The sequence below is a fragment of the Anas platyrhynchos genome, chromosome 7 (assembly GCF_047663525.1).
Source record: "Anas platyrhynchos isolate ZD024472 breed Pekin duck chromosome 7, IASCAAS_PekinDuck_T2T, whole genome shotgun sequence".
In the NCBI taxonomy this organism is placed as follows: Eukaryota; Metazoa; Chordata; class Aves; order Anseriformes; family Anatidae; genus Anas; species Anas platyrhynchos.
The window spans coordinates 17,406,618-17,433,553 of record NC_092593.1 but is presented as its reverse complement, the minus strand read 5'-3'; the positions used below and the strand labels follow the sequence as shown (position 1 = coordinate 17,433,553).

The window sequence follows — 26,936 nt, the reverse complement described above, 5'->3', positions numbered from 1 at the left end:
TATTGAACATCACAGGTGTATAATTTTTGGTTTGCTTTTCAATTATGTGAAGAATGAAGAGTGTAATTTTCAAAAATGATTAGCATGAGTGGCTCCCTCCAAGCGCTGGCTGAGGATGGCATTCTGCTGCAAAGGAAGAGAAGCCAGGGCATCCTTAACTAGCTTCAGTGAAAATACCATGTGCTTAGTATGAAAAATCATGTTGCAGCTGAGTGACGATAGGCCAAGACTCAGGGCTTAAAAATCTCACCCCAAAGTGTGGGTGACTATTAATCATAGTTTTGCTAAATATCTGTATTCACATCTTCAGTGAAGCAACAAAGGCAACAGATGCTTGCAAATCCTTCTGAATTTGCCATGTTTGTTTTTAAGTTTTTGACATTTGCATTTCATTAATTTACATTTCATTTGAAATTACATTTACATTTAATTTTGAAATTAACAAAAAAAGTCACCACACTAATGTAAAGATTTACACTTAGAATTTTTGATCTCATTATTTCCATTCTACTGCTGTTGTGACTTTTTCACTTAGTACCATCCTGAATTCTTTTTGATACCAGAAAGGGCCTTCCTTCCCTTCCAAACCCAAAAGCTATTTGAGGGGGAGGCTTCATTGATTTTTTTTCATGTTCATGTTATCATAGTAGTGAAGAGTAACTGCTTTTTTTTTCCCCTATATATTGCAAAATTCTTAAACTGTTAAAGAAAAACTAAATAAACATATTGCCATATTTTTTCCAGGGATTTATGATTGATGGAGAATAAACCTCTACAGGGAATTGTTGGAAATCTGTTGTTTTGCTACACACATTAAGAATGCTGATTTAGTGTCAGCTATAATAAGTCTTAAATGTTTAAAATACGTAGAGATACTAAAAAAGCAATTTTCATCAGTTGTGCTAAATGAAAGGGCATTGTAAAGTGGGTCATGCTTTTAAGATAATCAATCTGTTGTGCAAAAACGAGCATACTAATTGAAAACCTTTGCAAAATGTAGTAAAAATAGCTGTAGGATGCTAACTTTTTTTTTCCTTGACTTCTAGTGAGCTTCTATGCAATGGATAGAGATTATTCACATCTCTACAAAGCAAGAGGAAGCAAACATTTCCTGATTCTAAAAGCATTTCTTTCCTATCCCCGCAGATCATCCTCTGCTAAACCAGGAAATAACTACTCTTAAAAAAAAAAAAAAAAGTAGCTGAAAAATAATCTCCAAACTCTTCTTCCTGTGTGTCACTTTACTATTCATGACCATTTTGAATTCATAGTTCCTTTTAGCTATAAGGAGTAGAAACTTTATGCAGAGCTAGAACACTGTAAAACCTATTCATAAAATACTGTTTTTCTGTTACAATCTGTATTGTCCAAGAAACTAAAAAAGCATGTGTTCATACCTCACTGATAAGAATTGTATATATCCTTTATGTTAAGCATCTGTTCTTCTAAAGATTGATATCTATAGGATCTGATTTTGCTGATTTTGCATCTGTTTCTGCCACTTTCCTTTACTTCTAAGTGAAATCTGGAATTGTAACCTGCTGAGCCTGAAAAAAGATCATTTGTACCAAAGTAAAGCTAGTTTTGCAGCATGCTAATGTTGGTAACTGTGTCAGTAATGATCATGGTATATGCTTTTACCCATTGATTTTTATTGAAAATGAAAATATGCAAAATTTAAATAAAGAATTAGGGAATAAAAAAGTTTTCTTAATCTTGCAAAGAATCTACAGCAGCATGAAAGACTACTGAATTGTCAGTAAAGCGAAAGGTTTGTGTTGGATTTTTTTTTTGTATGTAGATTCTAACTCATCAAAAAATAATCTTTTCATTAAGAAATGACAAAATGTAATTTTAGCAATTTTGCAAAGTGAAGTAAAACAGTAGTTAGTTTCCATCATAATAAATTATAATCTGTTTGGTTAGCTGTTATTTGCTTGTAGAGTAAAACAGTCAAAAACTACAATGAGAGTTACTTGACTGTTTTGAGAATGCCAGCTTTCTCTCTGAAGTCCTGGAGAGTCAAAGGGATAATTAATAAGAAATAATGGAACTATCTTTGTGAAAACCACATGACCGTACAGCAGAAATGTCACCAAAGCAGAGCTTCAGCTTTAGTTTAGGTTCATGAGGAAGTCCTGTTTTCTGCATAATGAAATTTATGAACAGATGCCCAAAGCAGGGCACATCTGGCTGAATTGATTAACGTAGTGCTTGAATATATGAAGCTAAGGTAGGAATTTTTGCTAAACCAAACAAATTAACCAAATCTAGAACAATCTTGAGGCACAACTCATGCTAAGCTGCGTTACGCATACCTGTTAACTATGCAAATAAAATTAAGTATAAATGCAGCTTTTTTGTAATGTTAAATTACACACTAAAACGGTTGATCCAACTTTCAGTGGTAGGTACTCATTGCACTCTGGTGAGCAAATGTTTATGTCTGATGACCATAAAGCAAGTGACTTCTAAAGCGTTTGTTGAAGAGCAGCGTGCCTTCCAACAGCAGAAAACAAAACAGACAAAATGTTCCCATGATACCTCCTTCTACACTAGGGCACAAACATGATGAAGAAGAATTTAAAAATGGAAACCATATGGCTATAGATTGTGCAACCAGTGGTTCTGTTCTTCAAACCCAGTATTCATCTGGATAGAATAAATTTCTTTATCAACTTCTTGTAACAGCACATTTACCCGTAATTAAGTTGGGGCAGGATTGGAGTAGGCTATCACGAGGACTATCACTATTATACAGACATTTATTTTCTGTAGTTCCTCTTATTGGGAAAGACAAGATTTTATTCATGGAGAAACAACAACAACAAAGTGTTTATCTACACTTAAAAGGAAGCAAGAGCTTGAGTTTCAGTACAACACTTTTCCAAGATATGAGAGAGTATGGGAGCCAATTACAACCTTTTGTACTGCTCAGTCACTGCTCTGAGTTTGTTTTTTGGATCCAGCAGGAAAGATTGCTGGGGCTGATTATGTTCCCTTGGCTGTGCTCTTGTCTTGGAAATGCCCTGAACACTGGAAGAGCAGTGAGGTATGGGAGCCAGCTGCACCAAGTCAGCCCTTGCTGGCAACTCTTTAGACTCTTTTCTCAGTTAAAGGAAATTTGTTTTCTTGATACTACCTGGTGCAAAAGGAGCAGAGACTGAGAACTGCAGCATAGGTGAGGCCTTCCCACAGACTGCTCAAGTTTCTCTCTTCGGGTCTCAGTCAAGATGAACTGGTTGGGCTTCCACATACATGTACATGTAGACTACAAGTACGGTACAGACTGTGATGTAGACTTGGCTATTACAATCTTCAGTTATGCATAGTTTTTTTTTTAGTTGTGCTGTCTCAGAATTAGAATGCTTTGGGTTTGGAGAGCTGAGGATGCTAGCTTAAAAGTTCAGTGATTCAGAGAAATCAGTAATTGTTACGTGCATTTATTTGGGGTCATATAAAAGAACAATATTCCCTGTCAAGCAAAAATTTTCCACTTCTTGTGTGTATGCAAACTGCACACTGACCATGTTGTGCTCTAATTCAGGACCTGTTTGAAGAAAAAAAAAAAAGGTCTTTTATGGGCTAAGCATCCCCACCAGCATCTTCTTTTTCAGTATTACAGTTAATGTACAGCAATTACTTTGTAAGTATTTCTCCCATTCTTTTTATCCAGTTTGTTCTATTTGTTTACCCTAGTCTAAAGTAAGGTTTATTTTGATGCAGATGCATACAGCAACTGCAATGCATTGTAGGATTAACTGATCTGCTCTCCTCTATGGCCCTCCTGGCTGGATCAGACTGTTTATGTTCTCTCGTGTTTTTGGGTCAACCACTGAGGACATTGGCTCCTTCCTGGAATTTTTGTGCTCAGCCAGGTTCTCTTTCCTTTCACAGTTCTACCTTATAGTGAGTTCATGCACTCAGAGCCACTTACGTGTTGTGAAATCCATGCCTGGCTTTACCTCATGATTCTGGCTCTTAAAAATAAAGAGCATTCCATGAAGGGCAGTGATAAGATGCTAAGGTTTAAAATATAATTTAGAATAAACACAGAAGATATGCTGCATCATTTCTGCATAGCATAGGTGTTCTTGTAGCACTATAGTAATGTAAGGGATAACAGCAAGATCTCTAGGAATGCTCTTTTTTACAGCCAGACTTGGCTTCAGCACAGAGAGAGCATCGTCAGTTCTGCGCACTTCAAGATAGAGGAGCTAGGCAACTCTAAAAGACTTTCCACAATAGCAGAGGTCCTTTTGCAGAGGTTAGGGTCCAAGTCACAGCCAGGTGGTAGAAAGCCCTTAACTGCACAAGCTGAAAGACAGTTAGAAAATACTGCAAAGGGCAGTACTGAGCTTGGTGGAATGAGGTTAAGCTGTAGACAAAGACTTAAACAGTACATTCCAGACAACTCCTATCAAGCCTCTCACTGCCTGTTCCTATTGTACCTCCCCTAATACACACACAGATAAGTTCTTTCAACACTCAAAATAGCACTTGTGGCTGAGCCTTCAAGCTACTTCATTCCCCATTCTTTGCCATGCTCATGATGGCACCTTATCACCTGCACATTTGCAAGTATGTTCATTATACTAGCAGACGTACAAAGGGAGAAAAATAAACACTGGTTCAATTTGATCAGTATACAGAGTTTAAAGACCCTTTTTTTCATCACCTCTATCATAGAGGTTGCCAAATTTATGTTTCAGAGATGTTTTAAATGTCTATAATGTATTTGTAGCTATTTGTAATAGATGTGTGCAGTTACTTGTACTGGATTTCATCACATTACTGAACAATGTGATTTTTTAAAAGTTTATGTTGAGTTTTTTTGCTTCAAGCTTTACACTTTAAAAGTATCAACAAAGCTATATTGCTGTATTTTGATGTTCACAGTGCCTGGCAGGAATTATGGGTTGGCAGAGTTACCCTTCCACTATCAGCAGCAATACTGATAGTTAGGGAGAAATCTCCCTAACTTGGCCTTTGAGCAAGTTCTTCTTAATGTTCTAAACAAATATGTGTTGTCTTGATGTTCTGTCCTATGAAGATAGCTAGTCCACTGGTACATAGCCTGTTACTGAACATACCACCTTCAATGCTGTAATCAATCCACCCTGGCAATTATTTACCTGGCACTTACCCAAGCCCCATCTTTCTTAATACATTATTTGATGCTAGTAGAAGTGCTGTACCAATGAAAAAAATGAGATTCAAAGCTGAAAACACCTTTCTATCTCCAAAGATAATTCAGACTAAAGAGAGAATGTGTTAGTAGCACTACAAAAAAAAAAAGTTGCTGTTGAATATGTGGCTTTACCCTTTCACTGAATTTATTCGATGTTATTTTGGGAGAAAAAAAAAAACTACTTACTAAGTAATAGCTAGTTGCTTGTTATTAGCAAGATTAGCAGTTATTTCTCAAGATTGGCACTAAATTAAGAAAAAAGTTTGTTTGCTTTTAATTGCTTTAGAGGAAAGGGAATGAGCAATCACCTATCATCATGAAAGTGATTCTGCCAACGCTGAGAGATGTGCCCTGCCTTTGGTACAAGTCTTATCAAGCATGCTGTAATGCTTTGGAGCAGCAGGGCAGTAGCGTCAGCAGTGCCTAAGTCAGGTAGATGTGCTTGAGCTTTGTAAGGAACAGTGATCTGCAGGCAAGATCTAACATCACAGACACCTTTGGAATATAACTTTTCTCTTGCTTGCTATGTTCCTTTTTGTAAGTTTGGACCACTTGCCCACCGATATGTATTAGTTTAGATCACTGATTTCTGGTAGATCTCAGTTCAAATGAGCAGTTGAGTGCAGGAGCCTGTGGTAGCAGTAGCATTAGGGCTGCAGAATTCAGGAAGAAGGAAGTAGATTTTCATGACAGTCATCCTTTGAAGGAAGTACTTAATGAGGAACTGTAAGGAGTAATTTCCCCTAGTACCAGACCACATGGTGGGAGCAAGGAGGGGTTTGTACCCCCGCCGGTCAGGCTGAAGTGGGGCAAACTGCATTTCTGTGCTTCATGGCGACTGCAGAGCTATCACTTGGGAGCAGTATTTACAGGGAAAACTGTAGGAGAAACCCTGGCGATAGCTGCTATTGTTATGCTGGTTCTCTGATTTGTTCCTAGACTCACTGCTGACGTTTCTTGGCCGTCTTCCACAGCAGCTGGTTCTTTGCAGGAGCCGTGCTATCTAGGACGGTGGTTTAAATCACCAGCGGCCTTGCACCGTGGAAGGTGGTCAGTGGGGTCATTGTAAGGACCGTACACACAGGCACATGTTTAGGTGCTGTTGGCTGGTGTACATCAGTATCTGGGCCAGCACAGCCCATTGCCAGCCCCCAATTCCCCTCAGTGACCATACTGACTGAGGGTTATACCTGTTTTGGTTGTTTGTCTACATAGACACCTGGTGAAGTACTTGCAAGATGTGAAGTAGTAGCAGGGACAAGATCATCTTGGTTATGTAGCTTTTCACTTCAAGGATAGGAAAGCTAGTGGGGTATGGAGAATGCTGGCCATCAAATGCTGGCTGCAAGTGATGGGACATGCGTTTAGTGGATCCTGAAGAGCCGTGCTCCTGAGCAGTTTGCCTCTCGTGTATTTACAACGTGTACATTTACTCTGTGCCTGCAGGAAAATTCCAGAGAAAGTTCATAAATTTGAACTAAGAGGGTATAAAGCTTTCTCTATGGAATGACTCAATTGGAAAATAACTGCTGCTATAAAGGAAGTGTATGCTACAACTATTAGGCAAAATGTCTGTCACTTCTAGCATGGTATATACAAGTATACACATATTTTCATAGACTTGTGTACATTTTTAGGCTGTAGATGGATAGTTCAATTTTATGTCAATGCAGATGTTCACAGTTCTAAATGCAATAAGGGAGCAAAACTGAAAGTGGTTGCGAAAATTGATAAATACACTGAAAAATCTATTTAAATGTTCCTTAGGAAGAAAGCACTTTATAGATAGGTTTCACCCTTAAATAACTATCACTTTACACAATTTTACACAGCAATTTGAGGACTCTTAAGTAGGCCTGACTAACTAATCTAACCTGAAAGCCTAACGTTGTGTATTAGGCTTCTTACATCTTTTTAAGAACTTTTAAGACTAATACAGTTTCTGCTGAAATTGGGTTAGTCATCTTTTGAAATAACTTTTTGCAATGCTACTCCATAACTGCCACTCTGATGTTATATTTAGCAAATGATCTGGCAAAATTTCATTCTTCCCTAAATTGCACTTTCTTATGCTGATAACATTTCTAATACTTTTCAGTTCATTTTCAGTTCTCGTACAATGATGGAGAACCTCTTGGGGTTCAGTGCTTATCTATACTTATTAATGTTACCTCATTTTCTCATGTAAAAACAAACTCACGTTGCATAGTTCCTCTCTTGTATAGCAGTGACGTTGTGCCAAATGTAGTTCAAAAGTGAACAAAGAAGGTTGGGGTAAGAAACTTGTGAATCTGTGCTGGTTTCTGATTCTGCTGCTGCTTTGCTCTGTAGCAGCCGTCTCTGTGCTGAGGGAGTTACATCCTTTGTATCAAAGTAATTTAGGATTCGATTTCCAAAGGAAGGTGCTATTTTTCACTAACAGTATCAAATTCTACTTAAAGTCTACTCAAAAAGCGTTTTTCTTTTAAAAAAACAAAATAGAAACTTTCCTGAGGGATGTTTTGCTTAGTTGAAATTGTTTACATTTCAGTTTTCCATTTTAATGATATAGAAAATTCTTCATCAGCTTTGTTGATCAGCTTTCATAAACCTGACTTAGATTTGTCACCTACCCATAATAGAGGTTTTCATCGCTTTCAGTTTGGGTCAATAATTAAAATATAATATTATTACTATTTTATTTTTCTTTTGTACTGTGTTATCAAGCCTAGCACTGATGAGACAGTTTCTTGTCTGTTTTATCTGGTGCATATGCTGACAGGAAGAGTCCAAGCTTATCATGATTTTACCTATGTTGTTTACCTATATTGTTTTTGTTTTTTGAGTAAAACACTTTTTCTGGTTTTATGGTTCTAATGTGCTACTGGGAACACAGGGAGAGAGTAGAGCATGATCAGGCTTGAAATTCTTGATAATTTTTGTTACATCTATCTACATTATATCTTCCATTATACAGTTTATATATTATTGCAACTTGTTGAAAGTAAAGGGTAACAGAATATAAAACAACATCTGTTGGGTATCTATTGTAATAGGATGTTTTTTGCTTCTTGGTTCATTACATACGTATTATACATTCTAGGTATGGGAAAATCGTATCCACGAAGGCAATTTTGGATAAGACAACAAACAAGTGCAAAGGTATGTTTGCTTTTATATTGCATGCATCTGATTGATTGATTTTATAAAATTGACTATTTATTAATTAACTAATTAATTCTGTTTATAATATAAGCCAATGTTGTATTTTAAGTGCTTTTAATTTTTTTTCTCCCCATTTTGACATGTAAGCTGTCTCATTCTTGCCCATGGTCAGTGTGTTCAATACATTTGTTTCCAGTGGAGCTGGCAGACAGCCTGTGTCAGTGGTGCAGCCAAACCCGAGTGAAGCCAACACGCACACTGTTGTCTGGCAGTTAGTCTCTATTTGAGACACAAAAATGAAGTTAAAAGCAGCTTTTCTCCTTTTGCCTGGAGGAACTAGGGAATCTTGCAGCAGACCATTCGATTGTAGTAAGCTCTGAAAAAATTATATATTGTGGAAATCAGCTCTGCTAATTAGAACAGTTTAAAGGAACACTTAACTACATGTTCCAATACCAGTTGTGTTCAGTTATGTGCTATTCAATGTATTGGGAGCAAAGAGGGAGTTAATTTTCACTATAGTAATTGCAACCAGAAGAAAAATATAAAAACTTCTTCAGATAAACTGGATATGTCAGTTCACTGATGTACAGAACTCCATGCAATTACAGTGAAATGTAATCTCATATCCCAGCAACGTGCATGGTGGGAGAAGGTGTGACATCAGACACTGAAGTATCAGATTTCAGACTTTTCTGGTTTCTTAATTGTAAAAGAAAAAAAAAAAAAAGTAATTTCTGTAATTTCTAAGGAAAGCGAAGAATTGAGTCAGCTAATCTAGCAGTGTTCATGAACTTAAAGCTGATGGGCAGAGGCAAGAGAGGAGAGTTTATCATTAATCAAGTCTCATTTTTTGTGGAGAACTTGGAAGCAGCACAGCAGCAAAGCTCCCTAGCTCCCCATCTTAAGCCATTAAGAAGGTGCTGACAGTGCAGAAACTGAAATTTCTAGAATTTTTTCCCCAGCTTATATGCAGATGTCATCTGCATACATTGTGACTAGGAAATAGCGGATGCCCTTTTTGATTATTTCAATTCATTAGTACTTAAGACAGCACTTCACTGATTTACTCTGTCCATTCCCACAGTTCCTGAAGACTTCAGGAGCTCTGTCAGCAGTACTGCTTATGATCCTGACTGTTCAAAGATTTAAGCACAGAAATTCTTACATTAATGTTTTAAGATGTTTGAGCTGACTTTTCCAATACAGATTTTAAATCTCAGCAGTGTGAAGCAGTAACTAACAGTCTATTGTGACAATATTCAGCAACTTGAGGCTCCAGGGAAGCTCACTGCATGTTTTTGGTGTTACAGTGGGAACATAAGTAGGCAGAATGCAGATATCTAACTGGAATTTAACCAAAACATTGACAGCATCTCTGGCTCTTGCCAAAAAAGCATACCATGGGATTTAAACTAACTGGAGCAATGAGCAATTGAGTTTACATATCATCAAAAAGATGGCAAAGCCAGCTTTGATGGCATGCTTGGTATCAGAATGTAACTTCATCTATTTTGCACCCTGTAGTGTGGTGGTGGTGATAACCTATGCTAGTGTGGGTACCGGAGGCTCGTTTTGTCTTGGCAGCACAAAACTTGATAGGAACTAATTCACTCTGTTTCACGTCAAGATTTAACAGTCCACAACACCACATGTTACACAGAACAATATGCTGCTTTCTTCAGCTTCTTGGCAGGTTAAATAAGCTTGCACTGATGTATAAGGCTGCTCTGGTTGTTTTCCCTGAGTTAAGGACTTTAGAGCTGGTTCAGTTATAGCTTTGCACAACCTTTTTGTCCTCCATATAGACATATTATAAGATAATAGTTACCTTCTGAAGAAAGTTCAGTTTTCTACTCCTTTAGAATTGTTTTCATTAGGTTTTTGTTTTTATCCCAATTTAGGCATTGGAGAGGGATTTCTTTAATATTTGAGGCTGTTCACTGGTGGGAAGGAAAGGGGTTGAAAAATACCGAATGAGGCTTGCAGTAAGAGAAGTAGCTATGGGAAGTAGCTTCCAAACTCTGATCAGCTTTTAGTGAAACTTGAGCCTTTAACTCCCAGGTTCCCTTAAAAAATCCCAGCCTAGAAGGTCAGTGTCTGCACAGGCTGGGGCATGTTGCTGTTCAAATGTGCTGGAAGCTATTAGCTGTATATTTCTCTTCAGAATAAGAAAAAAAAGTTTTATATACATGGAAATTGTTATAATTAACTTTGGTTTAACATTAACATTTAAAGATTGCATTATATGACATAGAAAAAATAGACTTTTTTACATTCTGATTTCAGTAACAACAATAAGAAAAACTTGTTTGATTTGCTGAAGCTGGGTTTTCACTCACTTTCTAGTTTAATTGTCTTTTATGTGTATACAGTGAAGTAACTAGTTTATCAGTTCACCAGAAATTGGGTTATGGTGCAGTAGATATGCATCTTTTAAACTAAACTGCTCTGAGTAAATGACCTGGAATTTACAGCCTTATTGGTCACCTACTTAAACCACACTAAGAATTTACTTCAGAGAAATTAGCAGATTATGCTTTACGCAGTTGGCTCTGGCTCTATGAAATAAATTTATGATGTGACATTTGTTCTTCCTGGATATGTACCAGATAACACAAAGCAAAGCACTATACTGTTTGTATAGAAATTTTGACAAGATCTTGGTAATGAATGGGCATAGAAATTGATTCCTTCCACTAGGGTAGGTCCCCATCATCACAAGGTCAAAGGACTTTGGTAGGTAGTTTTTCTGGGGACTCCATGAAGAAATTTGGAGTTAATGTTGGCCCTTTTTTACCAACAAGAAGATTGTATTAAGAAACCATGCTTGTAGCATATGAACTATTTGATTATAAGCTGGTTGCTCTCTTGTTGATGAAATTTGTTTTGTACTTCAGGTTATGGCTTTGTTGACTTTGACAGCCCAGCAGCTGCTCAGAAGGCAGTGTCTGCTCTCAAGGCTAATGGAGTCCAAGCACAGATGGCAAAGGTGAGTTAAAATAACCAGCCAATTCTTGTAGTGGGTTGTGAAGATGAACAAGTTTGTGTGGTAGCAGAGCATTGGCCATGTGCATTCTCAAGTTGCAGGACCATCACAGAGAGCGCAGACCTCAAACCACGTGGCATATTAAGGTAACAAAACGGCATATCCCAAGTCTGCTCAGCTCATGAAATAAAGAATAGTGTGGCCAAGTCTCCAAACAGATCTGGTTAGATATCTCATGTTATTCATGATACTATTTTTCCATTGGCTTTTCATCAAAAGAAAGATTAGCAATAATTTTAAAGAACTATAGAAGGCTTAATGGGTTAAATTCATCATGTTAATTTCTGGAACAAGTCAGTAACTTAAACAGTTTACAGCATACAGGTGTAAGAGTTTATATACATTGCCCAGTTGTAGTTCCTGAGGTTAACAGCCTTGTAGTTTGGGAACGAATTTTTAGGCATAACAGCAAAGTTTAATCTTGTGGCTTTGTCTTCAGCATTTCTAATATATTTTGTGTTAACAGAATTAAAATTTAAATCTGAGCATTCATCATCTGTTTCTTGAAATTCATCCAAATCTTTGACAACCAATTTCTGCATCAAGGCAAACCCAAGCATTTAAAAACAAAAAAATATTATCTTTCTTCTTTTTCTACCATTTTTACTGATCCTTACCTCTGAATTGGGTTATTAGTTAACATGATCTTCAGAGCAGAGCTCTTTCACCACAATATAAGTTTTGTAAATCTATGAAAATCAGGGAAATGACATACTAATAATGGTTCTGTCATGTGCTGTTGTTAGGTCAGATGGCCAGTTTCCAATAGAATGGCATAGACACCGCTACAGATTTATTTAAGAAAATATTTCCGACATAATCTTTTCATATAATTTGTGTTACCTCTTAAAGTAAATTCTTGTTAGTTTGAAAATTATATTCTAATTAAATAAAAATATTCCAGTAATTAAACAGTAAACTTGGATGCTTTCTTATAAAATAGTCTGTAGCAGATCTAGCAAATCTTTTATAGTTATCCATTAGGTACAGATTGTTTTCAGATGAGATATTTTCCACAGCTTCTCAGTTGAGGAGAACAGTTAAGCTAACAACATAAAAAGTCTTTGGATAGGTTCCAGGGCAACAAAATGGAAACCATATGTTTCATACTTAATGCATGTTTCATTACAGCCATGATACAAACATACATGCTTACTGGAAAACACTGGACTTCTTTTTATTTTTATAATATTTTATGAATGTTTAATAAAGACCTTTTAATTAATTTTTAGTTTTTAGGTAATCACTTTGAAATTTACACCAGATTTTTCAAAGCTTCTGTCTGCCATCTTACAGATTTATCTAGGTAGGAGGGGAGAAAGCAGAATGCAAGTCAAGTAAATTCATTTTGCTAATAAAGAATTTTAGGTGATTTAATTGTCTTCTTGAATTGACTAGATGGAGAAGCTCTAATAATTCATTATAGTAATCTAATGAATAGTTTCTAAGTTTTTCCCTTAGTATATATTTTTTGAATCATTTCCTCTGCCAGTTAGTTGCAATATTGGTAATATTTCTTTCTGTTAGTGTTAATGAAAAAATGTGCACCATACTACTTGACTGTTTTGATTGATTTTATGACACTTTAAGTCTGTCAAGCCTGCTGACCTGTGGGAAATCTATAACTATAAAGTTTGCATTAGAGTAAAACTTGTTATTCTGCTTCTTAACACGGTAAGTGTTTGAATTATTTTCAAAAGAAAACTCAACAAAACCCACAAAACAACAACAACAATCAATAGTGACAACAAACAGTCACAAGTGACAGAGTTTGAGTGCTTTGATTTTCGTCTTTTTATTTTGAGCCATTGAATTGGGACAGGGAGGGTAGCAGTGCCTTTTGTCTGAAAAATCCTATCTCCACTGGGATGCTCCAAACTGAGGATTGCGAGTCACTTCCAGTTCTTTGGACAAGATTAGCAAATCAGACTCTTCACATGCATGAAACTGTATAAAGTTTACTTGGATTTGTGTATTTTATATCGTCCTTTAACGTGTTACCATTAGTGCTTTAAGGTGATTGAACGGCAGTGAAACTGTTTAATCTGGCACATGCCTGAATGTCACACAGAAAGGACAACAGTTTGTCAGCTGTCTGCCCAATGGATTTCCTCAGTGACCAGTGCAACTGCCTGAGTAACGAAGAGAAGTGCCTCTTGGCTGCATTTGGGAAAGCATCCCCACACTCTGCTCATGGCTATCAGTAGCACCGCTCCTAAGTCTTCACAGCCTCATCCTGGATTACAGATGAAGCAGAAGGAAAAATTCTACTCTTGAGGCCTTGTTCTGAGTCTGACTGCCATAAACCCCTTTTTGCAGCATTGTACTGTAGCTATATATAGATGAATTAAAAATTACCCAACTGTTGAAGGTCAGCTACAAATTGTAGTTCGGTAGAAACAATCCAGATTATACTTACTAAAACTTCAGTTGTTTGTTTTGTAGAGATAATTTCAAATAATGACTGAGCTTTTTCTGTGCACTGAGTATGCGCGTGCTGTACTCATCTGTATGCTTCCAAGCTGATCTGACTCCAGAAAAGCATAGTCTCGTTTGCTATGTTTCAGCTATTGCTGAGCAGACTTGGAGAATTTGGGGCCTGAGACATAGCTTCGAGTCACATCCTGTGAGATCTGTCCCAGTGGGGGTCATTGTTTTTGGAGAAGTGGCCACGTCCTGGGAGATGTCACAATGATAGTGTCAATTAAGGAACCAAGTGTTAGACCATTGCTTAAGAAACATTATGTCTTCAATTATTCTGCTCTTTCAGAGATCTGGATTTGGAAAACTTTACTAAGACAACTAGACTTAAAGCAGCTTGAGAATTTTTTTTTTTTTTTTTCTTTTTTTTTCTGTGTGCTGGTTAATAGCATCTTCTGGTGACAGCTGAAATGGAAACGCCTCTAACAATTCCTGATGGTCAGATAATTCTTTTGAGATGGTTACTGCACTGCCAGGGGGATGGGAGTAGCTTTTTGACTGAAAATTAAAATGGGGGTGATGGGTAATATCCCCTTTCCTCATTTCCATTGGTGTATTTCCAGCATTCAGTTTTCTTTTCCAGTGTGCGCCAGTGGCTGTGGAAGGGGATGAGAAGATGACGTGAGCTGTGGTGGCAGTCGGTTTGTTTCAGGACACAGTTCAAAACCAACAGCTCACCTCTTTATGCTAGAGGTGATGTACAGAAAGAGCAGATGCATGTCTTGCAAGAGTACAGTTATTTCTAAGCTAGTTAGTAACTGGCTGAGAGTCTAATTTTTATTTTGGTTCATTTTAATTTCTTCTTGAAATTTCTTTTATTAGTTTATTGTCCTTGCTCCTCGAGGAACACTTCAATAATAAACCAATAAGTTCAAAAATTCAGACTTTGCATATCTATGCATTCTGAGAGAAGATTAGGAGTAGTATTGAACATCCCTTACCATTTCATAGTTAGTTTTGATCTTTTATTAAAGCTGGGCTGCTGAGTACCTCTCTACTTTCATGAACTTATGAAAAATGGGATCTAAGATTTGTTCAGCAGTCCCCTGTTACTAAGGAATGACAAAGGAAAAAGATTTCTTTTTGAATGTCTTTATAGTTGTTTGAATACTATAGCTTTCAGGGGATGTGGAGTTTGGGCGCATGTGGACTCAAAAGGAATATAATACTGCTTAAAAGAATTTTGTAGAAATGGTATTTTAAAACAAGACCATTAAAATAAGAAATCCTGTTTTGAAAACTAGTGGGGATGCTTAGAAACATTTGACTGAATTCCAGGTCTTTCTAATTTTGGGAGGGGAGACTATGACAACACATAACCTAGGATATACCTGAAATGTTACTTTTGTAGGGTTTAGTCAATTAAGATTTAATTGTACCTTACATTTTTTCCTAAATTAAATAAACCTCCACCAAATAGATGTTTCTGTATGAACAATACAGACAATATCATAAGTACTACTGATCTGTGTTAGAAAAGTTATGATTGCTATCGGGGTGAATTTTTATTATCTGAGAAATTTCTCTCTCCTCTTCCCATGCCAACCCAAAAGTAAAAGTAGTGAGATAAGCGTAGAAGTCAGTGCTGTTCAGAGCAGATAGCAAATGGCTTTGTATAGGAAGGTAGGTGCATGCAGAAAATCTACTGTACATTGGCATTTTGAATGAAGACTTTAAAAAAAAAAAAAGAGAATCTGACAGCAAGGTCTGAAAGTTATGGAGATAGGAGTATCCCAAATCCTCGTAAGTTTTTGACCTTGAACTTAACATAAGGCATTTGAAGTCAATGTTACCAGATTTTCTCTCACTGAATGGTATTGAACTGTGTTTAGCTTGGTGCTCCAGAAGTAGCTGTTTCAGAGGGTTGGACAAGTGACCCTTTTAACAGGAAAACTGGAATCAATTCTTATTCTTCCTGATGTAAACCAGTATGTAAATATACAAGGTAAAAACGAACTACTGCATAAGAAAGGTTTATAAAAAAAAAAAAAACAACAAACCAAACAAAACATAATTCTTGTCATCTTTCTGTCTAGCAAACTTAAGCCATGAGAAGTATGATTGTGCTTGCTGCCTGGATAAAGCCAAGCTCTTGAGTGATATTCAGTCTTTTCTAGTTTGTGTTTTCCTATTATTTTTTTTTTTTCCTACAGAAACACAAACTTATTTTTGGTAAATGTGAACTTACAACAGAACCCATTAAAGTAGTCCATGGGCTTGGAGGATTTCTGCGGCCAATGAAATTTGTTAATTTGAGCCAAGGAATGTTGTTCCATCTACTAATGTGCATTTTTGGGGGAAGACTCATTGTTTATCCATTGAAAGATTTCCCCACAGTCACATATTTTTAGGATTTAGCGCTTCAAATTCATAATTTTATATTTTCTTCCCTAAAGTCTTCACTTCCTTAAAATCTTCACATACTTAGAGAAGCACTGAAGCAAGAAAGTATACTCATGCGTATTGCATTTGATCTTGCATTAACAAACCACTGAATGTTTTCCTGTATTTCAGGCATGTGCAAAACATTAGGACCGCCTTCAGACTTGTGTCAGAAGGATGCCCATGATAACAATGCAAAATAAGTTTTAAAGCATACTCTGACTGTTCAGCAGTCACGAGGTAACTGTTTCCATTTACTGGAGCAGTCTCTTGACCCTCAAAGCAACACCAAACTGTGTCCTAAATGTGGGGGTGTTTTTTAGTTTCTTATAAATGTTAGCCCTTTGAGATCGTGTTGATGCACCAGAACCCAGGGAGGAATAAACTTGTCATCTTTATATTCTTTGCAAATGGTTAGAAAGGCAGAACAGTGGAGCACCCTCCATGGGTTAGTAGCTGTATCTTTCCAGTTAAGTGCAATTTTTATATTCTAAACTTACTGTAGATGACTTTTTTTCCCAAACATGTTTGGAAAAGATGAACTTTAACACTAGAGTGTGAATTGCACAGCAGGTATGTTTTTGGGGAGGAAAAGGTCTGCTTAGCCACTTGTCTTTGGCTTTACAACAGAAGTCAAGGCTGTTCCAGTGCTATTAAAAACAATGCATTAAGGGTAGTCTTCTTTCACGTCGCTGATGAAGAACACGGTTTTGAGTTACAAGAATGAGAAACAGCTAACTTTTATGACTTTTAATAATGTATTGCTTTTTGTACTTGTCTTCACTGTGGCAACCTTCTGGAGAATTAAATCAGTTTTCATTCCTACAGAGTAAAGTAAGAAAATAAGTTTAGGTTACCATGGTAGCATGTGCACTTAATCTAACTAGAGAAGGTAGGCATATTGCAGTAGTTTTTATTCTGCATCTGGGTTTCTGAATGCCAAAGAACAGATGACAGTCAAACAGGAGCAGATTTCTACAGCAGTTTTTAGAAACTCTCATATAAGAGGAGTTTTCTTTTTACTTAGTTTGTAGTGCCTTTTGTAGGCAATATTATTAAGTCCTATGGTAATAGACAGTCTTAAGTAAGTGTAATCAGTTTCCTTCCATTTGGGTACTTAAATTTCAATTAGCTATAATTAAAAAATAAAGGGTAGTTGTTTTTTAAATATAATGGGCATTACTGCAGAACCATGTTCTTACAAGTCATTTTACAATAAATTGAAAGTAAGCCAAATTTTGCTTACCTGAGGCTTAAATGACCATCACTTCAGGAATTGCATTTGCATTAAATAAGCCAGTTAACAGCTGCTTCCCTTGAGTACACAGCTTCAGCCCACAAAAGTCTTAGCTCAGTTTCGAAGTAGTGCTGTGCATTGTTCAGCCCAGGGTCGAGTGCCCTGATAGGAGCTTTGGTGGGCTCATTCAGCTTTCTGCTGAAAACGATGGCATCTGTGAGCGATATCCAGCACTGTCAGGGTGCAAGTCAGTGCCCTTGGAGCAAAGGGCACAAGGAATAAAAAGGAATATATGGCTGCAGTGATTGATTGCAAACTCGAACACAGTGCTTATAGTTAAACATTACTTTTCAGACAGTTTTGATTTATAATACAGATGTGCTTGTGAAAATGAATTAAAATACTTAGCTTATTAATCATATACAGTGTTTGTGGAATTCTGGATAACAAGTGAAGATTATGGTAGTGATTTTTCCACTGAATTGTCTTGTTAACAGTCTGTGGTCAGACAGTATTAAAACTGTGGCTAAAACAGACATATTTTGGTGAGACACAGGCCAACTGTAAAATTTAAAGTAGTTTCTATATGTAGGCAGACAAGCATTTAATCCCTTCCCTATCAGCCAGAGGATCTTCCATGCTGTGAGCAGTGACTAGTCACATGTTTCTGAATGGCTATCTGTTAACTGTGACCTTACATAGAGCAAGAGAAAACAGATGTCTTATCATTTTGCCAAGTTTCTTGCTTGCAATTTAGGAACAGTTCCACACGCACAGGGAGGTTTTTGTTAATTTCTTTCAGATGATGGTAGAGCCTTTCACGTTATGTAGGACTCCTGATCACCGCTTTTCTACAGAAATAAACGTTAGCGGTTGACCATTTCTGTTCTCTTATTCCAGAGAAATACTTTATCTTGTAGTCAGCTTATTAAGTTAGTGTTGTAAGCGCTGTTTGGGAATAAGAAGTGCATTGAACTGAAGGTGCACTGTTCTGCAAGTTTGTTTTATTGTGCCCCGCTAGAGAAGTTCTGGACACACAACTAAAGGTGTTGGAGAAAAGACCAACAGAAACTTGCTGACGTGAATTACTAAATTAAGACTTCCTAGTTTCCTCAGTAATGTGCATTCTTATGGTAGCCCACAAATTCCCTGATGTTGCTCATAATCTGCAGAGTGCCGTGTGCTTTCAGTGTCTTTCAGGACCTAGAATCATAGAATAGCCCGAGTTGGAAGGGACCCACAAGGATCATCGAGTCCAACTCCCAACAACCTGCTGAAGGTTGTGTTAACTGAGGAGACCCTACATGAGACATGAAGACTCTCAAGCAATTTTCCTAAATCATTTAGATCAAAAAATAATAATAATTAAAAAAAAAATCCCAATGGTTCAGTGGTTTATATTTTAATGGTGGCTTGCTACCCTAAGTAGGAACCTCTCCACTGACTTCAATAATTCTTTTTGATCATTCTCATAATATTGTACAAATAATTTCATGAGATTTGAAATTCCGAAGGTGAAAGCAGATGATGTGGTTTCATGGATTTCAACCACAGAAAAATCTACTTTTGAAAGCACTTAGAATGATTACGGTCTATAGGCAAAGTTTGAGCAAGATGGTTATGTTTGCGGATATATTTGCCCATTGCACTTCTTTGCTGAATTGCAGAACAAAGGTTAGAAAGTTCTATATAAAAGGAGTTAATTTTCCCGTCTTAAACAGAACTGTAATAACTGTGTGAACCGTGTTATGGTGGGACGGGTTTCAGTAAGGAAGGAAATCACAGAACTTAATGTATTAAACTGCTGTTTGCCAGAGAGAGACAGAGGGACAAGTTAAAAAGTTTGTCTCTCTCAAAACTTCCTGAATTTTTAACTGTTTAACCATTTTCCATGCCAAATCCTTATATAAATGCAAACATCTGTTTGTACAGTGCCTTTTGTGTAAGACAGGATAAAGATGGATGTGGAGTTCTGGTTGTGGATGCCATTTGGAAGTCAGCTTGGAAATGCAGCGTGTTCTAAGGGAAAGGAAATGACTTGCTTCTTACAATCTCCTCACACTTACCCAGATAGCTGTTTTAAGACTTACTGTTGTGGAGAAGACAGAAGCTGCATGATGACTTGAATAATCGAGATGGGGGGAGGGGGTATTTTGCATGCTAATAGGTGTAATTTTTCTACTGCCAAACTGCATAAAATTCCAGATATACTCTAGAAAGGAGTTTGGTCTTCCTTTATATCTACCCCAACAGTATTATCCTCGTTTTGTAAATCAGCTATTCTGACTACTGATGACAGTCTTTTTTTCCTGCAAAACGAAGTGGGTTAAATGACTTTATCCTGTTAGATTGATCCTACGGTTGAATGGCTTCCACTCTTGGGCAGCTGTGGGTTTGGGGTACTGCCGAAGCATCTGCAATGTAGTTATAACCTCAGTGCACTTTGGCATGTGTTTGTTGGCATTTTAACTATTTTGTTCTGGGAGAATTACAGAGGAATGAAATTCCAGTTAGTATCCCAGAATTTCATTCTGACAGCTCTATCCACTGAACTTCTTTTTTGCCTTTTCGCCTTTTGTCTTCCATGTTAGTTTTTTTTTTTTTTTTTTTTTTTTTTTTTTTTTTTTTTTTTCCTTTTTCTTTTAAACCAGCTATGGGCTCACCTAGAAGTATCTTCAAACTCCCTATTTTTCCACTGTGGTCAGTATGTCCCACTGGAGGACCAAAAGCAGAAATAACTGAATCCCTTGGAGTATTCAGGCTGTAATAGACTGACATAGAGAAAGTGTCAGGCAAGTAGAAATAAGTCCTTACCAGTCACCCCTTCAGCACTTACCTGATAGAGACCCTATTGGTTACTAATACAAGATAAGGATTGTTTCATGGGACTCAAGCCAAATTTCTCCATCACTACTGATTTCTGTCCATAGAAAGACTTTCTGAAACCACTCCCATCCCCTTTTTTTCCCCTCATCCTTAGTTGCAAAGGGATTTACAGTTTGGGGTAGTGGTGGCATTGCTAATACTCTCAAAGAGTTAAGCATTCCCATCATTTCTTCTAACAACATTGTGACATTATTTATGGCATGAAGCTCTCTGGTTAGGTGGACAGGTACAAGAACTGAGCTTCCCAGCATGTATGGAGGAAGATCTTCATGTGGTACAGTGAATTGCAGTAGGCTTTATGTCCTTTGTGGCAAGGAAAGCTTATGACTTCTTATCTTTAATACACCACATATAATGCAAAAGTGTGGTAACCCCACAGCCTGGAAAAGGAGCCTGGGACAAGGGGAATGTGATCTCCCCAGTTACCCAAATAAAACATTGCTCTGACATTCTGCAGTTAAGTGATTTTCTGTCTCTGTTATTTGTTTCTGAATGTGAGATTTCTTTTTTAGCACATATATTGCATTTTTATTAGTGTGAACAAAATCTGCTATTTATTTTCTCATCCTTCCAAAGATTGTTAGGCTTTTTTAATGAGAACATTTTATAATATAATTCAGACTTTCCGATAATATAGAATAGAAGAATTAGCAAATTAGGTGAAAATATTAAAAGGATCTGATTTCCAGCCTGTACACTGTTTCAGGTTATTTAGAGAAGTTTTAGGATACTTGCGAGCAATATATTTTACAGCTTATAATAAAAAGTTTAAAAAATCCAATTTTTTCCTTTCAAATACTATTCTGAGTTTCAGGAAATTATGCTATAGCTAGAAGTGCAATTTTGTAATGCCTGTGGCTAAAACTTTCTATAGAAAAGCTTTGTTAATAGTGTTCATTAAAGAAGAAAGTAAGCCTTCATATCTTAAGGTATAACCCCAAATTGTGTTAACACAATCTAAGTAACAAACAAATTCTAAAAACTTGAAAGTTATCTTCATCTCACATTCCTAGCTGAGGAAATTTAAAATGTATGTCAAAAATGTAGCTGTTGTAACACAGATTTTTCCCTCACAGTTGAATACTCCCAGCAGTGAGTATTAATGTGAACTATGGGTTCCCTGGGAATCTATTTTCTCATCTTCGCTTTCTGCTGATTTTTCTAATCCAGAAGACAAGTCAGGTGTTCAAAGATAATTTAAATGACAAACTTATACTGTACCAATTCACTATTACTGGTGGTGGGTGTTGTTCCCATTACATAACAAAAGGAAAAACGTGTGCTAATTAAATGCCATATGCAATGGACTGTAAAGGGACTGCATAGGATAACACTCAGGCACTTGAAAAAGTTTGTGTTTTGTAAGTTGCATGAGATTTCGGTGTGGCTAGAAATTAAGAGTTGTATTGTGTGCAGATCAGAAAGGTGTAATGGGAACATTTCCCTTTTATATCTCCTTTGATGCTAAATTTTCTTAAAAACAAAAAACTTACAGAAAACTGAATGCAAGATGCAGTGAAACATAGAGTAGGTCTTTAAGCGGACAATTTGCTTCCCCATTTTTAACTTTAATTATTTTTTGGAGTGTGAGAACTCGTTTCTGTACTTTAAGTGCCCAAGACTTAGCCCTCTTTCCCTTTTTTATCCTTGGAAACAGCAGTACCAACTGAGAGGTGATATCCAGGATAGAAAATAAATTAATTATACAATAAGTTACCAACAGTACTGTTAAGTTAGCCCTCTTGCACCGAACAAAAATATGCTGAGGCCTATGCCAATAAAATGATATTTCTTTCATGTCACGCCATTCCTAATGCCAGAGAAGTTCTGAGTATTCTACATGCTGCAGACACACACATCTATACAGGAAGCCACAATGACATCATCAAGGTTTTACACAACTGTAAGGGCCAAATCATATAGATCTGTGTAGATCAAGAATTTATTTCATCACAGAGCATGGCCAGCAATCGGCAGCATGAGAGAGATGCAAGAGATGCCTCCTTAACCACAGCTGGAGAATCTGTAGACAAACTGGAAACGATCGATTTCAGCAGAAATGTTTCTTTGATTAAGATGGAATTTCTTGCTATGTACATAGATCACAAAAAGTAGATAGCCGTAAGGTCAGCAGGATTGCAAAGATGTGACTACATTTGTCTTCTATATCTAATACAAGCCCTCATCACTCATCTACTGGTTGTCCTCTTTTTTTCTGTTATTTTATCTGTCTCTAGAAAAAAAAAAAAAAAGGAATGCTTTTGTATTGTTTCAATGCATAATGCAAAAGTATGATGAAAACTCAGAAATGTTTGTCAGTGGGAGAGAACAAGTGTCCCATTCACTTTTGTGTACCTCATCCAATTCTTATGGTAATACTTTATCAATGTACATAGTTTAAAATTCATTATCTTCTTGTTTCCCCATATTATTCTCATTTTCTTATTCTAATCTTTTCTGGATTTAGTTTACATCTAGCTTTTTGTTTTGTTTTTAATTCTTTCCACCAGTGTTGTATTTCATTTCATTTCTTCCTTTTTGTTGCTTTTGCTGCTGCTTCTTTCAAAAAAAACAATCTGAAATATTAAGTTGTAATACATATGATAAACTGGTCAATAATTCACCTTTGTCTCCACTTTAAAAACTGTCCTTGCCAGCAGTATATAATACCAGGAGAAGGGGAACTTCCCTTAGGAGTGCTATGTACAGTGACCAAACATGGATATTGCTAATGCAAGGGAAAAGTCGCCTGAGAAGTAAAACTGTAGCAGTATTTACATGTAATGGTTCTTATATTTTGTGTTCAAAATGTCTTGCCCATTGCTAGGACAATAACACTTGTTTTTAATTCTGTTTCAGCAACAAGAACAGGATCCAACTAACTTATACATTTCCAATTTGCCGCTTTCAATGGATGAGCAGGAGCTTGAGAACATGCTTAAACCGTTTGGGCAGGTTATCTCTACAAGGATATTGCGTGACTCGAGTGGGACAAGCCGTGGTGTTGGCTTTGCCAGGTACTTCAGTGTCCTTAGCCATGCTGGATGCATTTTTCCTTTGTTAATTGAAGAGACCAGAATAGGAGGAAAATGGCAGAGGTTGTAAAAAATGATCATACTTTTAAAGAAAAGGGATATCTAGACAGATATATGAGCTGGGCTTTGTTAATTTATCCTATGCTTAAGCAAATATGGCTGTGTCTCATCTTGCTTATATGGTTAAATCTGCATCTGTTGTTCTTACTGGACAACTATCTAGAATAAGAATTCACTCTTTACCACTTCCTTATCTTCCTTGTACTTCTCCTTTCTCCTCTGTCCCTGACGCAGGGGTTATGCAGGGCTTCGCAGAAATTTCTGCTGTGACATTTCTGGCTTTTGAGGCCTGAATTCCAGACAGAGACCATAAGGAAGGACAGCCCTTTCTCCCCCTCTACCCCCCCCAATTTCTTCTTCATTACTTCCTCTGAGAAAATCCACTTGTCATCACTCTTTGAATGTCAGTCCTTTGAATTTTCTGGCCCATTAAAGTTGTCATTTGGGAAACAAAATATTCATTTACTGTAAATCTCACCTTAAAACGTTTGGCAGCTCAGTCAATTATGCCTCCTAAATCAACAAGAATAAATATTTTCAGTAAATGAGTAGATACCTCCCAAATGTTCTGTTCATGTGTGTCTACCTTTTATGTGGTTAAAAGGTAATTTCTTGCAGGGTCTTTTCATTGAAGCCTTCTCTGTATCTTTCTGGTATTTTTACATCTCTGATTAAGTCATACTTAAACCCAGTATGGCAATTATATTTAGAGTGTTTAGATTGGATTTTTACATTATCAAAAATAGGAGCACGCTTTGAGCAAAGAACTGGGATTCTCAAAAATATGTTGTGAAATTTCAGTCAACGGTCAAATTCCAATAATTCACAAGTTTAGCAAATATTACAATAGCTCTTTATTTGAACAAATAGCAAAGTCTATAATTACTGCACAGAAAGGAACTGTAGAAATTATATCTCCTGATGAAACCAAAATTTTTAGGGAATAGTATCCCTGTGAGTTGGCTATAGGTAATTCACAAGACTGTGATTCCCCTCCCCCCCTCAAAATGATGTATTTGCTTGTAAAAGTGTCCGTTTTCAAGAAGAAACAACAAAAGAATAAAATTACAAAGAGTGGGATGATACTCCTTTATTTAATAGTGGTTCCTACCTATTTTTTTCCTGTCCCCTTGAAATAAATCAGTAAGTGTTTCTAATACTTCTTGTGTACATTTAATTTGGCAATTTTTCATATAAGCATATGCATGTGTTTGAATATGAACTCAGTACAACGATATGTAAAACATGCATACATGATTTTGGATGATGTACAAAGTATGTATCCAAAAGTTGTATTTACTAATTTTGAAAATAGTGGTACTTGCTAAATACAGCATTCACTTCTTGGTATTATGAATCCACGGACAGAATCCAGTAACATTCTAGCAGGTTTTATGAATTTATACAGTCTTTTCTCTCTAAACTTTCCTATTAACTCTACCTTGTGTCGACAGTGGTATTTCAGGAATGCTTTTATTCTAATATGGTCAGAAGATTTTTAAAATTTTATGTAGAAGTCCAAAAGACTTGTTTGTATCCAAAATGTTACCTGTACTGAAAGTGTTAGGAAAGATTAGTTTTTTATCAGTAGGTTCTTTATTATGCATTGTATGTTTTATATATACAAATGCATTAATGTTTTATATATGTTTATTTATTTATAGATACACACCTACATACATTATACATAATTTACAGAATAAGTTGTTAGTGTGATACCTACTCAAAATTTCGTCCTTTCTGCAAGGTAGATATTGGAACATTATTACATAAATATTAAAATTGCATAGAGAAATATGTAGACATTAAATAAAGATTTTCATTTCTTGCCTTTGGGAGCATTTTACTAAGTTAATAAAGGATAATATATTTTATCAAGTCCAGGCTTGACTTTGAAACTAAGTTATATTGTTCGTTTCATATGAGAAAAAAAAATAGATTTCTTTGATTCAGATCCAACAATTCAGAACTTCTGTAAATTGTCTAGAAGGTGGTTTTGAAACCATAAAGAAAACTTTTTGTTTAGTCTGGCATTTTGATGATTTTAGTTGTTGTCTGTGACTACATTTCATGGGTCCATGCAGAAAGGCAATCAGAATTCAAAAGTGCTAGGACTTACTAACTTCTAGCACTGCTTCTTTGCTGCTGAGGTCATTGGGCATAATTTGTGGATCTGCATTACAGAACTCAGTGAGCAAATGAAAAGAAAATCCCTGTTAAATACCAAACGTAATCTTGCAGACAGCTGCAAAATATATTCTTCTATTAAAATATGTTTTGTTTTCCTTGCACGTCTCAGTCATCTGTTCCAATTTAGTCCAAGCTGGTAGTTAGGACCGACACATCTACATTGCAATGCAAGGATGTAGCTGCAACCTGTGGAGCCACTCCCGGTCTAGCAGTACCTCACCAGTAGTCCACCCAGGCCATTAAGGCTAGTTTTGACAACAGAAGTGCACTAACCTGTTCAGGATGTTGGATAAATTCTTAGTAGCAGCCACAGCTGTTATGTTATTGGTCCTGTTTGGAAGGTAACGATGATTAAATTAGGGACAGGTACGTCATTTAGTTGTAATGATGAGTATAAACTAAAAGCTGCAAAGGCAGTTTGGTTCATGCAGTCAGGCATGTTTATATTTCAGTTTTGTTCTCTTAAACTGTACAGACACTTCAGTATCCTCTATCAATAATGGCATTAACATTTGTTGTATTCATCATGGACACTTAGAATTCAGTTATGAATGTGTATTGATCTCCTTTCCTCAAGACAGAAAAAGTACTACAGCTGTCCATGTTTTATGTAATCTCTAAATAAATAAGAGTATTATATTTGAAGTTTGGCATTAACTTTGGCATTATACCGCTTAAAAAGTTAACTGAGTTCAGTTTTACCTTTCTGAATCTGTGTATTCTCAGAGAACATTGTTTCTCTCATGCAGGAAAACAAGCCACAAAAGTGAAGCAAGAAAAAGAAAGAAGTATACTTAAAAAGGCAGAAATGTGGGAATCTGGATGAGTATTTAATTTATGTAAATTATTCTTCTTTTATTTTTCTTAGGATGGAATCAACAGAAAAATGTGAAGCAGTGATTGCTCATTTTAATGGAAAATTCATAAAGACACCAGCAGGAGTTTCTGGTATGTTGCATATATTTCTAACAAGATGAATGAATGGGTTACTGCTTACATAGTGGGAGCCAGCTAGGCCAATTGTTGTATCTGGTTTCTCATTCAGAGGCAGGCTTATTAAAATTAAATTTTCATGTTAGGTGACTGTAATGCTTGCTCACTTGGAACATGGTATATCACTTTCCTACTCCAAAAATATTCTAGGCATCTAGTACCGTTCTCTCCTAGTAGATAAGACAACCAGCTAAGATGCCTTGAGCCAACTGTACACAAATTTACACACCACATAATCCCAGTTGAAGTCAGGAGACAAGTATGTGTTGTATGTGTATCAGAACTGAG

The 26,936-nt window shown here is 36.5% G+C and overlaps 1 protein-coding gene across 10 annotated transcripts in view; it reads left to right on the top strand.

Annotated features, from left to right (window-relative positions):
- RBMS1 (RNA binding motif single stranded interacting protein 1) overlaps nt 1-26,936 on the top strand; it is a 148,450-nt gene that overhangs the window by 99,670 nt on the left and 21,844 nt on the right. For all 10 annotated transcript variants that reach the window (XM_027461843.3, XM_072040850.1, XM_027461839.3 and 7 more), the window contains exons 3-6: nt 8,274-8,332; nt 11,236-11,327; nt 23,230-23,387; nt 26,524-26,603. In XM_027461843.3, the coding sequence (XP_027317644.1) occupies nt 8,274-8,332; nt 11,236-11,327; nt 23,230-23,387; nt 26,524-26,603 (389 nt within the window). The remainder of the gene's footprint in view (nt 1-8,273; nt 8,333-11,235; nt 11,328-23,229; nt 23,388-26,523; nt 26,604-26,936) is intronic.